The sequence below is a fragment of the Rhodamnia argentea genome, chromosome 10 (assembly GCF_020921035.1).
Source record: "Rhodamnia argentea isolate NSW1041297 chromosome 10, ASM2092103v1, whole genome shotgun sequence".
Lineage (NCBI taxonomy): Eukaryota > Viridiplantae > Streptophyta > Magnoliopsida > Myrtales > Myrtaceae > Rhodamnia > Rhodamnia argentea.
In genome coordinates, this window is record NC_063159.1 from 17092250 (window position 1) to 17114719 (window position 22470).

A 22470-nucleotide genomic window follows, 5' to 3' on the forward strand; every position below is an offset into this window, starting at 1 on the left:
AAAAGAATGGAACCTTCGGCAAGTTTGATTTTCAACCAACATCATCGGCTCAGTTCATCCAGCTGTGGGGTAATGGGCCTCTGAATCGCTACTATTATGATAAACAATCCTCTTCTTGGAAGACGACGGACCTTCTGGAGGATCGAATTGAAGCTTGCAACTATCCACTTGTGTGTGGTGATTATGGCATTTGTTCACGTGGCCCTCAATGTCTGTGTCCAACCGAGATGAGGCAAATTGACGAGGGGGATCAGTTTTCCGGCTGCCATCCCAGCTCGCCGATCTCTTGTGATTCACGCAATGACACTTTCGTTGCGGTTGAGAACATCACCTACTATGCTTTGTCGAGCAATTATGTTAGTGCTGGCATATCAAACACCACTGCAGACAGTTGCAAGGAAGAGTGTTTGAGGAAAGGGGTGCTCATGCACAATGGCACTATTTCGTAATGAAACGGATTTCTCTGGTGGAGACTGCTATTTATTATCAGAGCCATTTTCCCCTGAGGACGACCCTTCCGGGTACTGTTCCACCGTAGCATTTATCAAGGTCAACAACAGTTCAAACACACTGATGCCATCATCACTCGTCCAAAGAAAGAGAAGGGGACGAACTGTGTGTTAATCCGGGGGACTACTATTGGAGCAGTTTTGATATTCTTGGTAAGCGTGTTTGGGGTTTATATTTATAGAAACGTGAGAAGAAGCGAAGTCGAAGATGATGATCCAGACTTACCTAGGTTTCAGATAGCCAGATTTTCTTATGAGGACTTGAAGGCCATGATGGGAGATTTCAACATCAAGCTTGGGGAAGGAGGATTTGGCTCGGTGTATCTCAGAACTCTACCCAGCAGCACTAGGATTGCAGTCAAGCGCCTTGATGGTTTGGTTTTGGTCAAGTAAAGAAGTCATTCTCGGCCGAGGCCGGAACCATTGGCACTATCCATCATGTTAATCAGGTAAGACTAGTTGGATTTTATGCTGAAAAATCATTTCGGCTTTTGGTATATGAGGACATGGGCAATGGTTCTCTTGATAAGTGGATCTTCCATAATAATCAAGAGTCTCGACGCCTGTTGGCAAGTGAGGAGAAAGATTATCCTCGACATTGCCAAAGGACTAGCCTATCTCCATGAGGAATGCCACCAAAAAATAATTCACTTAGACATACAAACCCCAAAATATACTCTTAGATGAACATTTCAACGCGAAGCTTGCTGATTTTGGGTTGTCGAAGCTAATTGATAAGGACCAAAGCCATGTCATGACGACCATGCAAGGAACACTAGGTTACCTTGCTCCAGAGTGGTTAAGCTCTGTTATCTCAGAAAAGGTAGACGTGTATAGTTTTGCCATTGTCATGTTAGAAGTCCTAGGTGGGAGGAAAAATGTGGATCGCTCTTTGCCGAGTGATGAAGTGCGTATGTTGACCCTTTTCAAGTGCAAAGCAGAACAAGAACGACTACTGGACATTGTTGATAAGTCCAGCGGTGACATGCAACTGCACGGCCAAGAAGCTATCAAGATGATGAAAATCGCAGCATGGTGTTTGCAAGATGATAGTAGCAAGAGGCCCCCCATGTCACAAGTGGTTAAATGCTTAGAGGGCTCAGCTGATATAGAAGATGGCTTGAGATACAGCTTCTCAGTTCCTTCTGGTCACGGCAATGATAGTGTTGATGATGCTACTCGGCCATTGTCCTCACAATTATCCGGTCCTCAGTGAATAAAACTAGCTTCAGACATAAACTCCGATGCTCAGATGGGGTGACTTCTTTTGGCGTTTCTGCCATATCAAGTTTTTGTCTCGTAGTCATATTATTATCAAATAATTTTGATGAAATTCTAAGTCACAAATCAAATTGCAGTAGGCAATGCTCAATTCCATCACTCTTCCTCTTTGCGATCCAAACACAGCATGGACATCAAGGTAACCTTTCTTGTAAGATACCTTTTGTCAATCACCATACTGGTTTTTTCTGTTCATGACTACGTACGATATATGATTTTTCTTATTTCCAAACAAAGAAGCAGGTTGACACACAGCACTGTGTCCTGTTTGAAGTGTTTCTAGGCCTCATTCATATCAAAGACAGCATCTTATTACTCAGAGATGTAGGCTGCGTTTGGAAAGACTTTTGGGGAAAGTCTTTGGGAAAATGCAAATATCTTTGGGTTAAAGGAATTTGGTGAAATGCAAATACTGTTTGGTAAACTTAAATTGAAAAGTGCATTAAGATGTAACTTTGGGAAAAATGTTGTTTGGTACACTTACATTTAGAAAGTCCTTTGATGTGCCAATTTAATTTTTTCTAACTTTAATTCATTTAAAATTAGGAAAAAAGATAATGACAACAATTTTTATATTTTCACATTGAAAGTAACTTAAAAGGCACATATTAACAAATTTATAAGTTACAAAGTCAAAATATGACTACTTGCGTGCAATGATATCAAAGATCATTATAATGAATATGATCACATGAATCATGAGGATAAAAATAAGTTTATTATTACAAACTTCCTTAACTATTAATTCAACCCATAAAACACGGTCAACTGAATATTCAGAATTTTGACCAAAAAAAAAATATACCCACGGTAGAGTGTAATTTTTGTCATGTTTGCCTCCTCGTTCAACTCCTTTCCATGCAAGAAGTTTAGGAATATAATCAAGAACTTGATAAAAAAAAAAAAAAGCACGGCTCCATCAAATTACATTCATTGATAGATGAAATTGACTCCCAACATATTAACAAATGAACTTTCCCTAGACACCGAGGACACCACCATGTCTATAGAAAGAAGATCAAAACTTTCACATCTTCAAAGAAAACATCCTCCATTTGTCTCTATCGCAAGAACCAACCATCCCCACGACTGAAGACAAAGGCGGCGATTCGTGGAAGCTATCAATACGAGAACCACATCTTGCGGTCCAACGCCTTTTCCTTTGATGAACTTGACATCTTCTAGTAAAATATCAAAAGATAAAGCTGGTGGTGACAAATAAGATAAGAAACAATATCGATTCAAAATCGTACCATCCCGGAGCGGCAAGAGGGCCTAGTAAGAGACGACAAGACATTCACAAGTCATTTGACAATAAAAAAAAAAAGCAAGACATTCCAAGATAGTTTAATCTTTCCTACTTAAAACAGTGGCATGCTCAATAAGACGCAAGCTCTTGAAACAAGAACACAAGCTATCTTGACTCTCCTGTGATTAAGTGGGGCACATTGTTCGATTTTCACCCAAATAATCAACAAGACAAGCTATTTTGACCATAGGAATTATTAACTTGTCGAACACGACCACAAGCCTACATTAACTTGGCAAACTAATCAAGTGAGCATGACCATTCTTTTCACGTTGGACCGACCATACCACTTATTTTCCCAAGGTTGTCTAGAAAATCATTCACCCAACAAATGACCACCAAATTGACAAGTGACCAGCAACTGACCAACACCAATTGTCCAAAAACCTCGTGACGAAAACAAGCCGTTGGTGTTTGGGAACTCTTATATTGGAGCCCGATGTGCCTACTAAATTGATTAAGAAACTCACATACTCTGAGTACTGGGAATTGTTCGCATAATGTGCTGGATATTTGTGATGAAGAATCTTTTTGCTTTTGCCTCGTACTGGACTCGTGACCGGTTTCTCGTTTAGCATACAAGCCAACGGGTAGCTACATGATGCCAAACAGAACAATAAGATTAAATACAAAGGTTGCGCAAGCCCGGTCTGTAAGGACAGAATCGAAAATTTGGCTTTAATCTGGATGAATTTTCGGAACCGCCAATTAGTCATGAACTCAAGACTATGGGCATGAATCAACAGCACACACTAGAAACGCAAGGGTGCAAGAAAGAGGGAGACACACCGAAGTAGCGGACCATTGGCGCCTGGCCTTTCGGCATCTTGTCGAGATCTTCTGGGCTTGCGTCCCATTTCCTGCTGTTCCGACACCGCCCTGCCCATCCCGATCCATGCTCCCACGTATCTGGCTTCGATCAACACGCACCAATACCACACACACAAAAGCTTCACTCGACGCTCACGGGCGAAATGAGGAACGGTAGGGGATTATGATTGATCCGAAATCTTGCAAATTAGGGTTCAGGGGGGGGGGCTTGGGTTCGCGTTGACCTAATCCTAAGGGGCCCGAACCCGCGTCCGATGCTTGGCGATTTTGAAACCTTCGTCCCGCTGCCGTCCTGCCGCCTTGGCCCAATCGCGATCCTCTCTTCCCGCCGTCTTTGCCCCGCGAGGACGACCGAGAGGGCGCACAGGGATGCGTGCGGGCGGGCGTGGCGAGGACGGAGGCGGGCGGGGTGGCGTTTTTGGGCTTTAAGACTGCGGGGTAAAATGGGTTGCTTGTAACGGGTTGTTTGTTTTTTTAAACCACTCTGCATCCAGAATGCTGAAGCCGCACCTTGTGCCTTGGGCTTTCGCCTTTGGCTGACTTTGGCTAGGATGTTTGGAACCTTCCCCCTACTTTGCCGATGGGCTTTGGCTGTCAGCCCCTTGCTGTTACCCGTAAACTGCAAGTTTTCCTATGCCAACCCTAGTAAGCTAACACATTCTCGATTAAGCAAAATGTTCCTCTAAAAGAGAGAAAGATCCTCTCTCTAAATCAAGATGTGTGACCCATCAGATGTACCCATTAGCATTTTGAACACCATAATTTGAGTAAGAAGAAGTCTGACAGGGACGGATGTGAAACTGTTTACAAATTGGGTTGCCAGTAAAAATTGCTACAACAACCAACTTCGGAGATGAACCACATTAATAACTTCAATTCCAGAAGACAAATAGGTAAATTTGGCTAGAACAGTGTATGTAAGTTTTGCCGAAGGAAGGAATTTTACAGAGGGAAGATGATTTTGCTATCAGTTGGAGAGAGGAATGAAGAGTATCCTGAGCTTACAGAGGATGAATTACAACAACAGGATCTACATTACTAGACCGTTAGAAAAACATACAAGGCGTAGATTAAGGCACGGTATGGAGCACATTGTTACTCAGGTGATCCCATCAGACATGGTAGAAAAACTGAGCAATCTTTAACTAAGGGGAGTTGTTATATGAGCTTCTGCCTTCAGATCATACTTATGCAGACGATGACAGGAGTAACCAAGTGGAGATAAGGAAACTCATTACCTTGAGGAGAAATGAGTATATTTTGGGCAAAGCACTAGCCGAAAAGTTGCGAACTTTTCAGTGATTGAAGCTCAGAACATAATAAGGGATCCATCCGGTGAAGAACAGAATCAGTCCTAGTTTGGAATTTACGGTTTAGCAATCAGGGATACACACAGTCGAACCTGGAGATGCTACTGTCGCTCTAGTCATAGCACGTGTGACAAAGGAGACATTTTCATCATCTTCTCTAGCAAAGTGAAGACATCACAGAGATGGGAAGTCCTTTTGAGTTGAGAAAAATGCCTTACTTTCATCCATCTACAGCCAAGCCAAGGAGGGGTTTCCTGAAGAAGCCGCGGCGTCGGCGAAGTTGCTGACGCCACTAGCTTATGCCGCAAGCTCGCGAGAGTTGACGTGCGACATGGCTGGCCAGAGATTGAATCCGATTCTTCCTCCTGCTCTTTAACCTTTTCCCCCAGAAAAGACCAGGACAGATTCTTTCCTTCATATTGGCTGCATCTTCTTTATCTTCAGAGCACTAGCTACACCAGAGGAAGAAAAAAAAAAAAGCAGAGCATCAAAATGGCGGAGGCAAACAGAATCACTTCGCTCTTTTGAACCAGACCCAGACATAAAGTTGACAATGGCAAAAGCAAATACTACGTACTTATTCCCTCGAGCTTATATCCTTCGCATTCAGATACGGCTTCGAACGCAAAAAAAGCTATAAAATTTCACGCAACGCAAATGTGAAGTGAGCGACCAAAGGATCATCGGAGTCAGCCGTTCACGACGGTTGGCAGACACCATGAGTGGCAGAGCAAGTAATTTCCCTCCAGCGCCGGACCAAGAGTGGTCTCCATGGGACTACTTCTTCGACGATGCTCTTCCGAGTCCGGCTGTGCTCCCACGGGCCGTTTCGTATCGAACGACTCCACCAGTAAGTAAAATAAACTGAGGGATATACTGGCTTCACGGGCGTAGAATGTGGTGTTTCAAAGCCACACAACAAATGTTTGAGTAAATGCCCGAGAGAGGCTTGACGATGAGTGAAACAAGTTCAGGTTCGTGCTTCTCATAGTCTGTGTGTGCTGAAATATGCAGGGGCTAACACGGACTCCGTCGTTTGACCCAGAAAGAGTGATGCCACGGCCAAATCCTTCTAGTTTAGCTGGGTAAGCACACCAGGAGAATCCATGGATCATCATCTTAGCTTGGGTATCTTGGAAGTGATTATCATGATTATGATGACAACTTACATTTCCCAATACAATTTGATCATATTTTCTTTGCCGTCGTCTGTTGAGCATCAGGGACATGTGATCCTTCAGCTGTGATTTGCTCACAATTTCGAAATGTTGCTTCATACGCAGCTTCACGACACCCAGCTTGCCCTTAATGCTCCTCGAGAATGCCTACGCGAGGCCTAGAAGTATCGTCGAGCCTCCACCGAGATCTATTGGGCAACCAAACGCCCAGGTCTTGTCCGAGCAAGACTCCATGTTGACGGGCGATGAGCAGAAGAAGGTCTTAAGCAAGCTCAAGAAGGAGATTTACAACCCCCTGCCAAAGAGCTACATTAGGAGAGTGAGCTTATACTATAGGGAAAATGCTAGGAACGGTCTTGGGGATCAGAACAGGTACCCTGACGACGACGATGGCAAGCGATGCGCGATATGCTTAGACGACTTTGAGCCTAAGCAAGAGGTGATGGTCACTCCTTGCAACCATATGTTCCATGAGGACTGCATCGTGCCGTGGTTGCAGGGTCACCGCCAGTGCCCAGTCTGCCGATTTTCACTCTTGGAACAGAAGAGGCAAACTCAACCGCCAATTGCACCGGTAGCAATCCAATCCTGGGAGACAGTGTTTTATGTGCCCGAAACGTTGTTCCGGTAATAAAGATAGAGGAGAAAGCTTAGCACACTAATTTGATGTATATGAACTTATGCAGACATAAGACATAGCCCTTATGCATATTTCTTATGTATACATACGTGAGGCCCCGCCACCGTATCACGAATGGCGCCTTTATTTCCTCGCTTGGATTTATTGGTTATGGAGTTAATGAATTGCGATGGAAATGATTTCGAGCTAACGATTGATTCGAGGAGCTTGATGCTTGTAGTAGTAGGCCAAGTATTTGTCTGTCCATAAGATTTTGATTCATGCTTTCATCATCATCTTGTTTATGAATGTTGCGTTTTTTCTTCTTAAAAGGAATCACCAAAAAGTTGTAACTTGAAATTCGAGATAGTTCTGCCTTTATTTTCTGAGTGTTATTAAACGGTTGAGCAAATTTCTTCGACGAACAATTGCTTTGACAACCGGTCCTGATGTAGCTTTCCAAGATCGATTAAACTGTTGTGCTCGTCTGTTATTTTATTTTTAACCAGAACTTATGCTGCAGCAATTGATCATTTATGTAGCTTTCAACTTGTAAATTGAACATCGACGGCTCATGGTGCGAAGGCAGATCCGAAGCAGTCGGTGGCAAGGGTTTGTAGGGACGAGCACCGCATCCTCGTGGGCGGTTTCGTTGTGAAAATTCAGGCAGAGACACCCCTCATAGCCGAAACCCTAGCCATGAGAGAGGGCCTTCGATTCTTGAAGGGGTTTGAGCGAGAAAGTAGATCTGACAGAAGAAGTGCTTCTTGGAAGTGATCTGCACGAAATGAAAGTTGAGTTAATCTTTGATATAGAGGATGCCAAATGGACCCGTGGCCCAAACCCCCCCAAAACCCCCCTTGTCGAGCCCACGTATTCCGAGAACCGCCCTCAAGGGCCTCCGTTTGTAATTGTTGGAACCGCCCGAAACCGCCGGTTTTTATAATAAAAAAAAGGAAGTAGGTTTGATAAAAAAAAATTGTGTTTGGAACGAATGAACCGCAATTGCGTCTAACGTTCTACTTTGATAACTTATCAGTGGTTAATAGTTTATTGGTTTCCTTATTGGATCCGGCCCAAACTCCAAGGCTCATCCGCAATATCTTGGTGGATTGCAAAGAATTATTAGCCCAACATCTCCAGTGGGTTTCTATAGCCTATAATCCACGTGAAATTAATTCATGCATAGATTAGGTTGGGAAAGCACATCGTTTAGATTATCTTCCTCTTAATTGGCTGACTAAGTCTCCCCAATCTCTTTGGGATTTGCTTTGCTTTGATGTCATTGTTGTTAGACGTTCTGTCAGCCCTCCCATCTAATGAAACCTTTTGAATTGACAAAAAAAAAAAAAACTTGTAAATTGCACTCTGATCAAAAAATAAAAAAAAAAATAAAAATTGTACATTGCACTCTGACCCCAAAAAAAAAAAAAAAAAAGAAGAACGAAAAACTTGTACTTGCCACCACCATGAACACCTCCGAGGAAAATGTCGGTCTCCACCAATTGTGCAGCTAAAGACAAATCGAGCGTTGAACATGATACGGTGTCCATATAGGCTCCACGAGTCGTGCATGGTAAGCCGTGCACTTTCGATTGCCATCCAAGCAACAAGGTTCCAACTTCGAACCATGAGGCCCAAGTGCAGTTTCAATTTTCCTCACAAAGTCAAAGGACGAAGAGAAAAATAAAATAAAATCTTACTTTCCCATTCCTCAATCAAGAGAAAGCATAATAAATAAATAAATAAGTAAGCAATTTTATTAGGTCTATCGAATTCAATTTACGTAGCTGCTTACCACAAATTTGATCAATCCGAGTAATTGAAATTGGATGCAACAACTGAGATAACGATCTAGATGAAAATAAAAAATTGTCGTGTTTTAACGTAGAGATGGAATACGTCCATAGGTGTAACACATATATTACTGGAAATTGCACCAAAAATATTCTGATTTATTAATAAATTGGTAAAATGAAGAACCAAAAAAAAAGAAAGAGAGAGAGAGAGAGAACATCTTAGAACAAGCGAATCATCGACAAAATGAAACAAAAATCTGGGAACAAGCGGACGAGGAAGAGGAAGAAGCCACTGCGGAAGAGCCACGTATCCCGTTCTCGAACCACATCCGCTCCCTCTGAAAACCGCCCTTCCCTCCTTTTCTTTTCTTCTCTTCTCTTCTCTTCTCGGCACCGGCAGAGATCGTCTCTGATTCCTCCACTCGACCACAGAATCCTCTCTGCTCGAGGTAAGCTCTTTACTCGCTGTGCTGCTTCGATTCGTATCCTGAATTGCAACGATAGCTCGCGATACTTCGACTTCCGTGTATGATTGCCGAGTGCCGGAAGGAGCTGAGCTGAGCTGAGCTCGCGGTTCGTTTCGGTTTCACTTTGGTTCGGGACGAGCGTGATGAATTTCTATGGTTGCATATACTTAAGCAATTAGCCGTTTGCTATTTACTATCATCAAGCTATTGATCGAATTTTGAGCGTTCCGAGTTCTCAGTTGGGTTTGGATTACGCAGAAACGATTTTCAAGTACTTAATAGAGCTTTTCCTCTTCAATCATAAGCTACACCTGAATTAGGCTCAAAATTCTCTCTTCCTCGGTTCTTTTCGATTAAGAAACGTGATTCTTCTTCAGTTTTGAATTTCGTCTCTTGTTTATTTTCGTGAGATTTTGTTCAGTTTGCAAGTTGTTCTGCAAGCTTGATGCCGGAATTGAATTAAAGAATTTTTCGTTAAGCTGCTAATTTCCAGCTAAGTTAGGACTTAAATCAGTCCTGTGGATTCACTGGTAATCTGAAAGATGACTCATTTGACAAGATTCACTCTTTTTACCTTGTGCATGAGTCTTGATTTTTTTATGGAAAACCCGTCCAGTACCACAATTCTAGCTGATTTAATATTGGTGAGCAACTGGGAGTGATCTTAGATAAGTTGATTTTCTTTGTAAGTTTTATGGTTCGTATCGGTAGATTATGTTTCCCTAGGGATTGTACCACTGAATGCATATGTTGAGCTCCTCATTGCAAATCGCACTTCGAATAGTGAGATGCTTACATCACGTTAAATCTTATTTAGGATACTTGTGAGATAGGTTCTTCCTGGATGTGGTGTACTCACCAACTTAAGTATTCTACCTTTTGTTCAATTTTCACCACATTATGGTTGGTCTATTCACATTTTTCATTTCATGCAAACAGAATATAGTCCCATGGCTTCATCAATCTCGTGCCTTGTGGCTAACAGTCCAACCACCAGCGGTACTAAATCAAATTTGACCAAGGACTTCTATGGTCAGTGCATTCTCCCTTCATCTTCCCTTCCATTATGGAGAAAGGAGGCCAAAGCTGTTTTGGTGAAAGCATCTCTGGACCAGCAACATGGAGGCAGGAGGAAGTTTCTGAAGTTGCTAGGAAATATGGGACTAGCAGCACCTGCACTTTTGAGTGGCAGGGAAGCTTTGGCTGATGAGCAAGGTGTTTCTTCTTCAAGAATGTCTTACTCCAGGTTTTTGGAATATCTGGATAAGGACAGGGTGAAAAAGGTAGATTTATTTGAAAATGGGACCATAGCCATTGTTGAGGCGGTTTCTCCTGAGTTGGGTAACAGGATCCAACGAGTCCGTGTGCAGCTCCCCGGACTGAGCCAAGAGCTCCTTCAGAAGTTCAGAGAGAAGAACATTGATTTTGCAGCCCATAATGCTCAAGAGGACTCAGGCTCTTTACTATTTAACTTGATAGGAAATCTGGCCTTCCCATTGATCCTGATTGGTGGTTTATTTCTTCTATCAAGACGCTCTTCTGGAGGAATGGGCGGGCCTGGTGGGCCTGGCTTTCCTCTCGCGTTTGGTCAATCCAAAGCCAAGTTCCAGATGGAACCTAACACTGGCGTGACATTTGATGATGTTGCTGGTGTTGATGAGGCCAAGCAGGACTTCATGGAAGTGGTGGAGTTTCTAAAGAAACCTGAGAGGTTTACTGCAGTCGGGGCACGTATCCCTAAGGGTGTCCTTCTAGTTGGTCCTCCAGGAACTGGAAAAACGCTGCTTGCCAAGGCAATTGCTGGTGAAGCAGGTGTTCCATTTTTCTCCATTTCAGGTTCTGAGTTCGTTGAGATGTTTGTTGGTGTTGGGGCTTCCAGAGTTCGTGATCTTTTCAAGAAGGCCAAAGAGAATGCTCCCTGCATTGTGTTTGTTGATGAAATTGATGCTGTGGGGCGGCAGAGAGGAACTGGAATTGGAGGAGGAAATGACGAAAGGGAGCAGACCCTTAATCAGCTGTTGACAGAAATGGATGGTTTTGAAGGAAATACGGGTATCATTGTAATTGCAGCAACTAACCGTGCTGACATTCTGGACTCTGCGTTGCTTAGGCCTGGAAGATTTGACAGACAGGTTTGTATGTTTTACTCTCAGCCATTTTGTTTTGTGGTCCATATGCTTACTTATAGTATTGATGTAGGTAACTGTTGATGTTCCTGATATCCGGGGTAGAACAGAAATTTTGAAGGTGCATGGCAGCAATAAGAAGTTTGATGCAGACGTATCCCTAGATGTTATAGCTATGAGAACTCCTGGATTTAGCGGAGCGGATCTTGCCAACCTCTTGAATGAGGCTGCCATATTGGCTGGCCGTCGTGGGAAGACAGCAATCTCTCCGAAGGAGATTGATGATTCAATTGACAGGATTGTTGCTGGAATGGAAGGAACCGTGATGACAGATGGAAAGAGTAAGAGTTTGGTGGCATACCATGAAGTTGGTCATGCCATTTGCGGGTGAGTGAGAATGACAGCAACTAATCCTTTTTCTGATTCTTCCCATCTTTTGTTGGGCAAATTTTTTGCATGAGTATCTCCTGTTCGTGATATTGAATATTTCAGTGCGCATCTGATTTTCGTTTGTGTAGATTGCTGAAATATTGTTTTTCAGCCCGTTTGGCTAACATCTTTGCTCTCTCTTTCTTTTCAGTACTTTGACCCCAGGGCATGATGCAGTTCAAAAGGTCACCCTCGTACCACGGGGTCAGGCCCGAGGTCTTACCTGGTTCATTCCTTCTGACGACCCTACCTTGATCTCTAAGCAGCAACTCTTTGCAAGAATTGTTGGTGGATTGGGTGGCAGAGCAGCTGAGGAAGTGATATTTGGGGAGCCTGAGGTTACTACAGGTGCAGCGGGAGATTTGCAGCAAATCACTGGCTTGGCAAAACAGGTGATTTGAGCAACTCGCCATTTCATTTGCACTTCTCTTTGTAATGCCAATAAATATCCAAGTTATTCCTTTGAAGTTTTAATAAAATAACAATTTCTGAAGGGTCAAGGGGACTGGCCTTCTAATTTAGTCCGTAAAATTATAAGTTGCTCGAAATTCCCTTACGCATTAAAGCAGAAGACTATGCCCACTTACTTGTGAGGACCTTCCATTTAGGTTATTTTCACAAAGTTTTCATGCTCTGATTACTGTCAAACTACAACTTCAAGATACCTTTATCGGTAGTTCTTCCCTCCCTTAAAAGTTAAAATGCTCAGTTAGTTGAAAGTGACATTGAACTGGTATTTAATTCATATGCAGATGGTGACCACATTCGGCATGTCTGAAATTGGCCCATGGTCACTCATGGACTCATCACAGAGTGGTGATGTCATCATGAGGATGATGGCCAGGAATTCAATGTCAGAAAAGCTTGCAGAAGACATTGATGCTGCCGTGAAGAGACTTTCAGATGGTGCATATGAAATTGCTCTGAGTCACATAAGGAATAACCGGGAGGCCATAGACAAGATTGTGGAAGTCCTCCTCGAGAAAGAAACAATGTCCGGGGATGAGTTCCGTGCTATCCTCTCAGAGTTTGTCGAAATTCCTGTTGAGAACCGGGTTCCTCCTTCAGTTCCATCTCCTGTCTCTGTGTAAAGTAGCATAAGTCAGTCTCCAGCCTGTGCATCCCTCAACTACACTTGGTCATACATCTTCAACTAATTAGTGCATGGAGCGCGACCTTGGCGCTTAAGCCAGAATTGCACTATTCTGCTGTCCCGGACAACAGAAGATTCATACGCTGAGCTGTTGTTATCTGTTAAGAACACCTGTATACTTTAGCTTCAGATATGAACAGCTTACATGTGATATAGGAATAGGATTCCATGAACCACTGTATACGGCATGTATTTTTCTCATCTGGTTAGGTGGAGCTGTTTCGAAAAAATGCAGTGAACTGTCTGAATGATGCTGCGCATCTCTTGTGAAAGTTGATTTGAGTCTCTCTTGGCAATGCCTCAGTAACGAGGCAGGAACAGTTACTTACACTGAGGTTCTTTACTTGATTTGCTCGTGGACTCTTAGCAAGATCCCAGAAGCTTGTCATGTTGACATAATCTTTACAATGAGGATGGCACAACCTTGTTCCAAGGGGTCCTTCGGCTTCAGACTTAGCGTTTTCTTTCACAATATATATGTTCAATGGATTGATTTTACCGAGATATGGTTAAGAAGTGTTTCCATACTAGTACATAACGAGGTCCCTATGACTCTACGAGGGTCGTGCCGTTCCATGTCTCAACACCTGTGACCGCGGACAATTTTAAGTACTCCGACCGAAACGCCGTCGAGTTGAACACATTTAGATGTCAGGAGCCCATAAGAAAAGCGCGCTGAAAGCGGAGCACTCGACCAACCGAACGATTCTTGTACTTCCTGCGACCGGACGTACATTGGACAGAAACTTAGGTGGCTCCTCGATGCCACCAAAATGTATGGGAAAATTCTTTAGCTCGTTTCCCTTCTCACTAGACGTCACGAGAGTCCCAAGCTCGCGCTTTTTGTCGTCGAACGCTTTCGAGCTCACAAACTGCGCTCCATCAGCTGCGGAGTTCGTGGCTCTTTGCTCGAGCGGACGCGTTAAAGAAGCCTTCCAGAACTTCAAATCGGAAATATGGTCCGACCCCCGTTTGTTTTCCCACCTCCTCCAGGCTTGTATACCCAGAAAATCGCTTCCTTTAGGACGACAGCTTCATTCTTTGGTGATCACTTCTGGGTGCTCGGACAGGTTCGTGTCCAATCATTTGCTGAATATGTACTCCAAGTGCGGAGAGTTGCAAACTGCTCTGATGTTGTTCGATCACATTCCTTGGGCGAATATCATGTCGCGTAACATTCTAATTAACGGGTACTTGAATATTGGTGATTTGGAGGGTGCCCGGAAAGTGTTCGAGCAAATGCCTCAGCGAAATGTGGCCACTTGGAATGCCATGGTGACTGGTCTTATAAAATTTGAGTATAATGAGGACGGGTTGGGTTTTTTCAAAGAGATGTATGAGGAGGCTTTTTTGCCTGATGAGTACGCTTTGGGGAGTGTTCTCAGGGGCTGTGCTAGTTTGAGAGCTCTGCATGCCGGGCAGCAGATCCATGCTTGCGCAGTGAAAAGTGGGTTTGAACTCAATTTGGTAGTTGGGAGCTCATTGGCTCATATGTACATGAAGTGCGGAAGCTTGGAAGAAGGCGAAGGGGTAATCAGCTCGATGCCAATTTGCAATGTGGTTGCTTGGAATACTCTTATTGCAGGGAAAGCCCAACATGGGTCACCTGAGGGAGTTTTAGATCAGTACAACATGATGAGAATCGCAGCTGTGAAACCCGATAGGATCACTTATGTGAGTGTGATTACCGCATGTTCAGATATGGCAACGCTAGGCCAGGGTCAACAAATTCACGCAGAAGTGATCAAAGCTGGGGCTATTTCAGTAGTTAGCATTGTAAGTTCTTTGATTAGCATGTATTCAAAGTGTGGATGCTTAGAGGATTCTTTTAAGGCTTTCACAGAGCGCGTGGATGCGGAGGCAGATGGCATACTTTGGAGCTCGATGATTGCAGCATATGGGTTTCACGGGCGAGGCGAGAGAGCGATTGGGTTGTTTAAACAAATGGAGATTGAAGGAGTAGAGGTAACTGATGTAACATATCTGAGTTTGCTGTATGCTTGCAGTCATCGTGGCTTGAAGGATGAGGGGCTTAAGTTTTTCGACTCTATGGTGGAGAAGCATGGGGTGAATCCCCGGTTGGAACATTATACATGCATGGTTGATCTCCTGGGACGTTCAGGTTGTCTGAAGGAAGCGGAGGTGATGATTAGATCCATGCCGTTGAAAGCAGATGCCATAATATGGAAAACTTTGTTATCTGCATGCAAAATCCACAAGAATGCAGACATGGCGAGAAGAGCTGCAGAGGAAGTTCTTAAGATTGATCCGCAGGATTCAGCTTCTTACGTGCTCCTTTCGAACTTACATGCCTATGCTAAGAGATGGCAAGATGTTTCTGAGGTCAGAAAATCCATGAGAGAGAAGCAAGTGAAGAAGGAACCGGGGGTGAGTTGGGTGGAGCTCCAGAATCAAGTTCATCAGTTCGTGATGGGTGACAAATCCCATCAATACTCGAAGGAGATAAATGCTTATCTGAAAGAGCTCACCGTGGAGATGAAGTTGCGCGGTTATGTACCCGATATGGGCGCAGTCTTGCAAGATATGGATGATGAGGATAAAGAGTATAGCTTGGCACACCATAGTGAGAAGTTGGCTATTGCCTTCGCACTGATGAATACTGCTACAGATGCACCAATCAGAGTGATGAAAAACTTGCGGGTCTGCAGTGACTGTCACGTCGCAATAAAGTACATATCGGAGATTAAAAACCGAGAAATTATCGTCCGGGATGTGAGTAGATTTCATCACTTTAAGAATGGCCAATGCTCATGTGGAGATTACTGGTAGAACATCATTTTTGTTTATTCTTTCATTTCTCGGAGAGATTCTTAATTTGCGGATAGGTTACTCATTATTCAGTCGTCCGTCACAATTTCAACTCGTGATTGTATCAGTTATTCAAGGGAAGTCCGCCCTCTCGTGATCAAATGCATTTCTCAAACAGAAAACTTTGTCTGGGATATATGGAATATGATCTACAAAAATCAGTTCAAATTTCTGAAACCAAACAAGTCTGCCATGCCTCGGATTCAGAAGAATCTTAGATTGTCAGATAGAATAAGTCGGTAAATGATCCTAATTCATGATAATTTACTGTAATAGACTGTTATACGAAACTTCCATTTGCAAGGCATGTAATTGGAATGATCTTATTTGACACAGTTTGTGCAGCCTCATATGCATATGTTTAAGCCTATATAGCTTATATGAGTCAACAGAAAACTAAACGGGTATATAAAGAGCCGAATGGTTCTTTACAATATAATGGGAACAGATATGTCTTATAAGATACAATGAGAATAAGATTATACAAAAATACGTAAGATTCTCTTTTATGAAGGTTATTGTGGCATAAGAAGTACTCAAATTTTAGAATTGAGATTGTGAACAGAAGGCGCGACCCATGTGAGGTCTATGGTTATTCACCTAGGACTCAAGATAGGTACCTGAGGCGCCACTCAGAGAGCACACTGCCTGCCCTGTCGTGACCACCACTCTCGCCAAGGTGCTCAAACTGGAGGAGATGGCCACCACTCTCGCAGAGAGCTCCTCAAGGCACCAGCTGAACCTCGGTGATTCATCGGTCTATCTCGACTGCATTGAGGATCGGTTTCTAGAGGAATTGTGATGATCAGAGTGATGGAAAAGCTAAGCAGCAAGGGGCCGAGCATGGAGTAGCTATCAGCCTATCATTACCTGCGGTAGTTCCCCCATTGCAGGTCACAAGGAAGTAAAAGAGTTTGGTGGATCTGAGAACATGATGATATAGTCCTTGTCTCAGATCTACCCAAGTTCATGGACGCGCAGTTCTCTTGTAATTTGCCTTTGATTCGAGTAACCGAGTCCAATCTCTCGCAAATTTTTCATCTTTCGCTGTATTCCTCTTACAAAGGACAAGAAGAAAATTTATTTGTCCTGGTTTTCATCTTGCAGGGGGAAAGAATCAGATCAGCTACAAATGGGGAAAGGCAAAAAAACTATGGCAAAAACAATGGAAGATCCCACGAGTTCAATGAGGACTATCCAATTCCTCCTCTTCTTCTTCTTCTTGGGTAGGCAAAGAATCAGAAGCTTCGGCAAGAGACTCTAGCATGTTCCTCACTTCAGACGTGTCATCTAAGTAATACCTGGCTTTGCTAGGCTTTTGACCCACCGTGCAAGCAAACACCGCGGTGTTGGAGGAAAGAATATCTCTTGACACCACATTGCCGATCATTTCAAACATATCCTCGTCTGATCGATCATCTCCGATGCACAAGACAAAGTCGGCCTGTTTTCCATTCTCGGCCATAGCTGTGAATACCTTTTCAGCTACAGCACCCTTAGTAGCTCCCTGAAAATCAAAGGAGGAGAAAGACATAAGATAAATCATCACTCGTGCTCATCAGTTGACGGTCTGTTGGCAGCAAGGACAATTGGAACAGAAACACGACTATGAAATCTAGTCGACCTGTGGCTTGACTTCCACTATGAAATGTCCACTTTTCACGGACACCGGCTCGTTTGCTAGAACACTCTCGAGATGGTCTAACATTTCCTTGCCTTGAGAGGATCCAAATCCCAGGTCCGCATCTCGGTATTGCCATACCAAAGCGCTTTCTTTGGCTTCAATTGAAGAACCATCAGTGGCTTCTGTATATTGCTGCATCACAGGTTCAGTTATGTGCATCCACCCAAAATCTGAGTTTTGACCACAGACTTCCCACTCTTCTTTTTGTGACCACCTAGGATGCAACAGATCAACAATTTGAGAAAAAAAGAACTAATGGTTTAACACATTGAAAGGAAAACGAAAGAAAGTGATAGGAGGCAAGGGGAATAGGAACTTAAGGAAGAGCCCAGTTCCCATATGCTTTCAGTGGCAAAAAGAAGTGTTCATCCTGCATTTCAACATTCAAACTTGAAACAAAGAACTACTTAAGAAGTTTCCGAGCAGATCAACAGCGCTAGGAGTTTCATGTATGCATTCGTACCTTCCTTTTATAGGTCACTAATACTCCTAACGGTTCAACCCTCCTCATTCATCACGCAATGAAGGATCATGATAAGGAGGCATAGGTAATTCAACGACAAAGCGCAGTTGCCAATGGGTAAATATGGCATGTTAAGTGACCAAAAACAGCATTTCTGGTTTATACTTCACATCCATCAAGTTCTTTTGCACTTCCTTAGTGTGAAGTTGCGTCCTGGACTCGTGCATTGGAAGCAAAAGATAAAACTATATACAAGTGTTTATGCAGGTCGATGCACTGGCATAAGCATGTACAGAAGACAAGAATGAGGACATAAGTTTCTTCATGTAAATCGGTAAAAATTTGAGAGGAGAAAGGACACAGCAGGAGGAAGGTCATAGGAACATACCTCAAGAAATACCCATGTTCTGCTGCAATACCGAGCTTTTCGCAAGGCGAGAACCAATTGCTCAAGATTTCCTTGGTTCTTCCACTCACAATGAAGACTGTATTCTTAGGGTCAGCACACAGTGTATTCAAAGTTGATACAACTTCTTCAGTCGGAGAGTTCATAATAGAGCTCTGTGCCTTAACTGTGCCATCATAATCTAACAATATGGCCCTTGCTTTTGACCGGTTGTAAGCTGACAGTATCGTAGCTATCGAGAGCTTTCTGAAATTAGGATCAAGTGCCACAACTCTGAACCCGAAGCCAAAGCCAATTCCCCAGCATCTTTTCCTGAAATGTTCAGCACATATCCGCCCCATGTCTTGCAAAAAGCTATGGGACCAGTAAGCCACATCATGCTTACTAACATACCGATAATGCTTCTCATGTCGCAACTGCTTTTCAGAGTCATTTGCTGCAATGGCCTCATTCATAGCCTCCGCAGTGGCTTCGACATTCCATGGATTGACACGAATTGCCCCACTGAGCGACGGAGAGCAACCGATAAATTCAGATATTACCAGCATACTCTTTTTAGGCCCTTCTAAACTTAAAAACGACTCTGCATCAGACAATCCTTGTCTACAAGCGACATACTCATAAGGAGTGAGGTTCATTCCATCCCTTAAAGCTGTGACAACGACACACTCAGCAATGCTATAGTAAGCAACCTTTTCACTCGCTAGAACAGGCCTATCGATGAAGATGATCGGCTGATAACCTGGTTGGCCATACTCCTCGTTTATCCTCTTGCAATTTTTTTGTATTTCAGCCATTACTTGATCTATGTTTATTCCTCTCCCTCTTGCAGGATTAACAATCTGGATCAAAACAGCCTTTCCCTTCCACTTTGGATGTTGCTTGAGCATCTGCTCCATCGCTAAGATTTTCAAGTCAACGCCTTTAAAAATGTCCAGGTCATCAACGCCAAGCAAAACCGTTTTCCCATTGAACTTCTGTCTCAGCTCCTCTACCCTATACTCCTCTTCTGCTTGCTTCATCAATGATTCGATACGACGCATATGAACGCCAACTGGCATAATCTTGATCCCAATAGTCCTCCCATAATACTCCAGTCCTATGTAACCTCTCTTTGATTGGTACTCTAAACCTAACATCCTACTGCAACAAGAAAGAAAATGTCGAGCATAATCGAAGGTGTGAAACCCAATCACATCGGAGTTGAGTAAAGCCTTCAGTATCTCATCCCTCACGGGGAGTGTCCGATAGATCTCGGACGAGGGGAACGGGCTGTGAAGGAAAAACCCCATCCTTACGCGGTTGAATCGCCTTCTCAAGAATGTTGGCAGCACCATCAAATGGTAGTCATGTATCCAGATGTAATCATCATCAGGATTTAACACCTCAACCACTTTTTGGGCGAACAACTTATTCGCAGAAATGTAAGCTTCCCATGAAGACCGATCAAAATGGCCGCCATGTTCTGCTGTGAAGGGCAACATGTAGTGAAAGAGTGGCCACAACTGCCTCTTGCAGAAGCCATCATAGAATTTTGAGTGCATATCAGATGGAAGAAACGCGGGGACACATTTGAATTTTTCCAACAGTGTCTGAGAAACATCGTCCTGCTCACTTGGATCGACACCGACTTTCAACAAACCGACATAGAAAACCTCCATATCATCTGCAAAACCATGCTTAAGCTGCAGGAGCAAAGAATCCTCATTCCAACTAAAGCTCCATCCGGTGTTATCTGGCCTTCGCGTCGCTTTCAGCGGAAGTTGGTTACCTACTATAATCATCCGATCAGAAGAAACAGAAGAGGGGTTTTCAGACGTCACGCTATATGCTTGATCGTCATCAAGCTCCGCAATATTCCCAGGAACTGTCATTATCCGTGGAAACCGCTTCTTTTCACTCCCCATCACGGGGAAATTCCCCGTAGCTAAATCCACAAGGTTGGTATAAGACCGCGACATCATCTTGTCACCCTTTTATGAAGCAGCTGATGATAAGAAAGAAAATGTCCGATCAGAAGTTGGGTGAATGCAAAACAAAATGATCGAAAGCCAAATCTTTTTCACCTGATTTGCGAGACAGATGGACACTGAAACACTCACAATAGACAAAATGTGCCAAACATCATTTAAGTGCATAGCTAAATTTGGCAACCAAAACAGTAACTCTTAAATCATCTCACAGAAGTGCTTACTGAACATCTGCCAGAGTGACAAAAGCTTCGACAAACCAAGATGCCAAGAAGCTACCAACAAGAACCAAAAATGGGCGATTGAAGAACTTCTCGCTTACATCAATACAAACAAGAAATCGCGGCATTGCTCAAAACCAATCCACTAAATTGATAAACAGCAATGCGGGCTCGACGTTATCCATTCTAAAAACCCCGGGTCGGCCTACAGGAAGATCAAGAACAAGCCAGCGAATGACCCCTGTTCATCAAGTTCAGATCCATGGGGATGCAAAACCACGATTTGGAGATCAAAAATCTCTCCGTATAAAATCTATAACAACGTCTATACCACAATAGAAACAAGCGCGATGGTGTAAGCGACACAATCATCCACCTCACACATTGCATCTTACAGTGACAAAAACGCATAAAGAAGAACGGCCCACTTGCCCAGAAATAGAATTTCTCGCTGATCCATTGATCATCATGCAAAACATAACCACCCGCAAAAGGAAAATTTCTGAGCGAAAAAAAAAAAACAAGGAAGGAGTAAATGGAAATTCACACACACACCACACCTCTGTTCCCGAAGCCCAGGCGAGGACCGGATCTTTTTCTCACAATGTAAGGGTCCTCGGAAATCAAGAATGTCGAATGTAATATGATCCGAGCTCGCGAAACGAGGAAAATCTAGGGCTTTATCTCCCGAAGTGTACGTGGTGTTTTTCTGTTCTCCTGTGAAAAGAACGCCGAAGAAGAAGAAGAAGAAGGAGAACGAGAAGGAGATGAATCTTTCACTGATTCTCAGATGCTAAAGTTTTGGAGATAATGAGGCGGGTCAAAATTTTATACAACGGTAAATGATATCTCGAAAGAAAACAAGAACTGGGAACGTGGCAGAGCGCGTGTTAAAGTCACATGACACGCACGCGCTCCCGTCAACTCCCCCTGACGACTGGGATCCTTTTTCCAGCACGTGATGGAATTGATCTTTGGAGAACAGCATCGCTCACGCGCCCGTGCGGGCGACTCACGGTGGGGATTGATTGTTTATTGATGACCGGCCCGTCGCTTTATAATTGTTTCCTCTGCTCCTCACCGAGAAATGGATAAGGCTTTCCTGGAGAGAGCCGACTTTTCGGGGAATGCCAGGTTGGGGGGCACGTGCGGCGAAACAGCACGTGCCGCACGCGAGAGCGACACGTGGAGGGGCGCGTGGGAACTGCACTGGGCGGGGCCAATGGGGTGCGCGCTGAGTGGGACTGGCGGTTGTGGGGAGCCAACCAGGCCGTCGTTGACCCGGGGACCGAAAATCGGCGGGACTTTGTTGCGCCATTATGTAAAGAAAAGCAGCTTTTGCCAAGAACCGAGTAGTCTCCGTCACAAATTTCATCAAATTTTTCACCAAATAATCATCAGCAATGTACACGTTCCTGAATTAAATAGGGAAGTAATTTATTTCGCGATAATCAACAAATCAATATTGAACTCTCAGTCAGCCCGATAAAATTCTTGCTAGAATTTATTTCCGAATTTTAGCGTGAAGTTAACAATCTGCCCATGAATGACGAAAAAATTAAACTTTTCATCATGGATGTATGTATAATTGTAGAGAAAATTCCAAATAAATATATGAAATGCTCTCATTTTCTCAAATAAGAGTTTAAAGTGAATCTTATTAAAAGAAGGATATGAAATGCTTTCATTATTTCAAAGAAATGTTTGATCAAAGGCATTTTTCTCGTTTACCTTTTTTAACTTTTTTTCCTCTTTTTTTCTTTTTTTCCTATTTATTTTTTTACTTTTTTCCTTTTTTTCACCCCTTCTCATCGCCGGCCACCGAGAAGGAGGGGAAAACAAAAAAAGCAAAAAGAAAGAAAAAAAGGACAAAAACAATAAAAAGG

The 22470-nt window shown here is 43.4% G+C and overlaps 4 protein-coding genes and 1 pseudogene across 7 annotated transcripts; 4 read left to right on the forward strand and 1 right to left on the reverse strand.

Moving 5' to 3' along the window:
• The first annotated feature begins 806 nt into the window (after nt 1-806).
• LOC115732283 lies at nt 807-2111 on the forward strand (annotated as a pseudogene).
• A 3714-nt stretch (nt 2112-5825) lies between these two features.
• Nucleotides 5826-7330, forward strand: LOC115733434 (E3 ubiquitin-protein ligase RING1-like). The gene is made up of 3 exons (XM_030664091.2): nt 5826-6090; nt 6255-6325; nt 6524-7330. Exons 1-3 carry the CDS (start codon nt 5959-5961, stop codon nt 7047-7049), a joined length of 729 nt encoding a protein of 242 aa, XP_030519951.2. The 5' UTR covers nt 5826-5958; the 3' UTR covers nt 7050-7330.
• Nucleotides 7331-9120: 1790 nt separating this feature from the next.
• On the forward strand, nt 9121-13271 carry LOC115733427 (ATP-dependent zinc metalloprotease FTSH 2, chloroplastic). Of its 2 annotated transcripts, XM_030664085.2 has the most exons (5): nt 9121-9285; nt 10243-11435; nt 11503-11816; nt 12010-12250; nt 12611-13271. In XM_030664085.2, the coding sequence occupies exons 2-5, from the start codon at nt 10254-10256 to the stop codon at nt 12947-12949; spliced, it is 2076 nt and encodes a 691-aa protein (XP_030519945.1). In that variant the 5' UTR covers nt 9121-9285; nt 10243-10253; the 3' UTR covers nt 12950-13271. The 2 variants fall into 2 exon arrangements, with proteins under 2 accessions (XP_030519945.1, XP_048127017.1); XM_048271060.1 differs by lacking the exon at nt 9121-9285 and having other exon boundaries at nt 10220-11435.
• A 308-nt stretch (nt 13272-13579) lies between these two features.
• Nucleotides 13580-16543, forward strand: LOC115729651 (pentatricopeptide repeat-containing protein At2g41080). 2 transcript variants are annotated; one of them, XM_048271059.1, is made up of 2 exons: nt 13580-15797; nt 16445-16543. In XM_048271059.1, the coding sequence occupies exons 1-2, from the start codon at nt 13660-13662 to the stop codon at nt 16500-16502; spliced, it is 2196 nt and encodes a 731-aa protein (XP_048127016.1). In that variant the 5' UTR covers nt 13580-13659; the 3' UTR covers nt 16503-16543. The 2 variants fall into 2 exon arrangements, with proteins under 2 accessions (XP_048127016.1, XP_030516136.2); XM_030660276.2 differs by lacking the exon at nt 16445-16543 and having other exon boundaries at nt 13580-15918.
• Nucleotides 16350-21412, reverse strand: LOC115733417 (probable alpha,alpha-trehalose-phosphate synthase [UDP-forming] 7). 2 transcript variants are annotated; one of them, XM_048271058.1, is made up of 4 exons: nt 21142-21412; nt 18376-20380; nt 17465-17738; nt 16350-17347 (listed from the first exon to the last, which is right to left on the reverse strand). In XM_048271058.1, the coding sequence occupies exons 2-4, from the start codon at nt 20355-20357 to the stop codon at nt 17024-17026; spliced, it is 2580 nt and encodes an 859-aa protein (XP_048127015.1). In that variant the 5' UTR covers nt 20358-20380; nt 21142-21412; the 3' UTR covers nt 16350-17023. The 2 variants fall into 2 exon arrangements, with proteins under 2 accessions (XP_048127015.1, XP_048127014.1); XM_048271057.1 differs by having other exon boundaries at nt 21145-21411.
• Nucleotides 21413-22470: the final 1058 nt, after the last annotated feature.

What these genes read in the sequence shown, in the direction of transcription:
- LOC115733434 (XM_030664091.2), top strand. Translation starts at nt 5,959, where the DNA reads ATGAGTGGCAGAGCAAGTAATTTCCCTCCAGCGCCGGACCAAGAGTGG. An exon ending in CGTATCGAACGACTCCACCA is followed by an intron (nt 6,091 to 6,254) that starts GTAAGTAAAATA and finishes TGAAATATGCAG; the next exon opens with GGGCTAACACGGACTCCGTC. An exon ending in AATCCTTCTAGTTTAGCTGG is followed by an intron (nt 6,326 to 6,523) that starts GTAAGCACACCA and finishes CTTCATACGCAG; the next exon opens with CTTCACGACACCCAGCTTGC.
- LOC115733427 (XM_048271060.1), top strand. Translation starts at nt 10,233, where the DNA reads ATGCAAACAGAATATAGTCCCATGGCTTCATCAATCTCGTGCCTTGTG. An exon ending in GTTGGTCATGCCATTTGCGG is followed by an intron (nt 11,817 to 12,009) that starts GTGAGTGAGAAT and finishes CTTTCTTTTCAG; the next exon opens with TACTTTGACCCCAGGGCATG. An exon ending in TCACTGGCTTGGCAAAACAG is followed by an intron (nt 12,251 to 12,610) that starts GTGATTTGAGCA and finishes ATTCATATGCAG; the next exon opens with ATGGTGACCACATTCGGCAT.
- LOC115729651 (XM_048271059.1), top strand. Translation starts at nt 13,660, where the DNA reads ATGTCAGGAGCCCATAAGAAAAGCGCGCTGAAAGCGGAGCACTCGACC. An exon ending in TGCTCATGTGGAGATTACTG is followed by an intron (nt 15,798 to 16,444) that starts GTAGAACATCAT and finishes TTATTCACCTAG; the next exon opens with GACTCAAGATAGGTACCTGA.
- LOC115733417 (XM_048271058.1), bottom strand. Translation starts at nt 20,357, where the DNA reads ATGATGTCGCGGTCTTATACCAACCTTGTGGATTTAGCTACGGGGAAT. An exon ending in GAACATGGGTATTTCTTGAG is followed by an intron (nt 17,739 to 18,375) that starts GTATGTTCCTAT and finishes GTTGCATCCTAG; the next exon opens with GTGGTCACAAAAAGAAGAGT. An exon ending in TAGTGGAAGTCAAGCCACAG is followed by an intron (nt 17,348 to 17,464) that starts GTCGACTAGATT and finishes TTTGATTTTCAG; the next exon opens with GGAGCTACTAAGGGTGCTGT.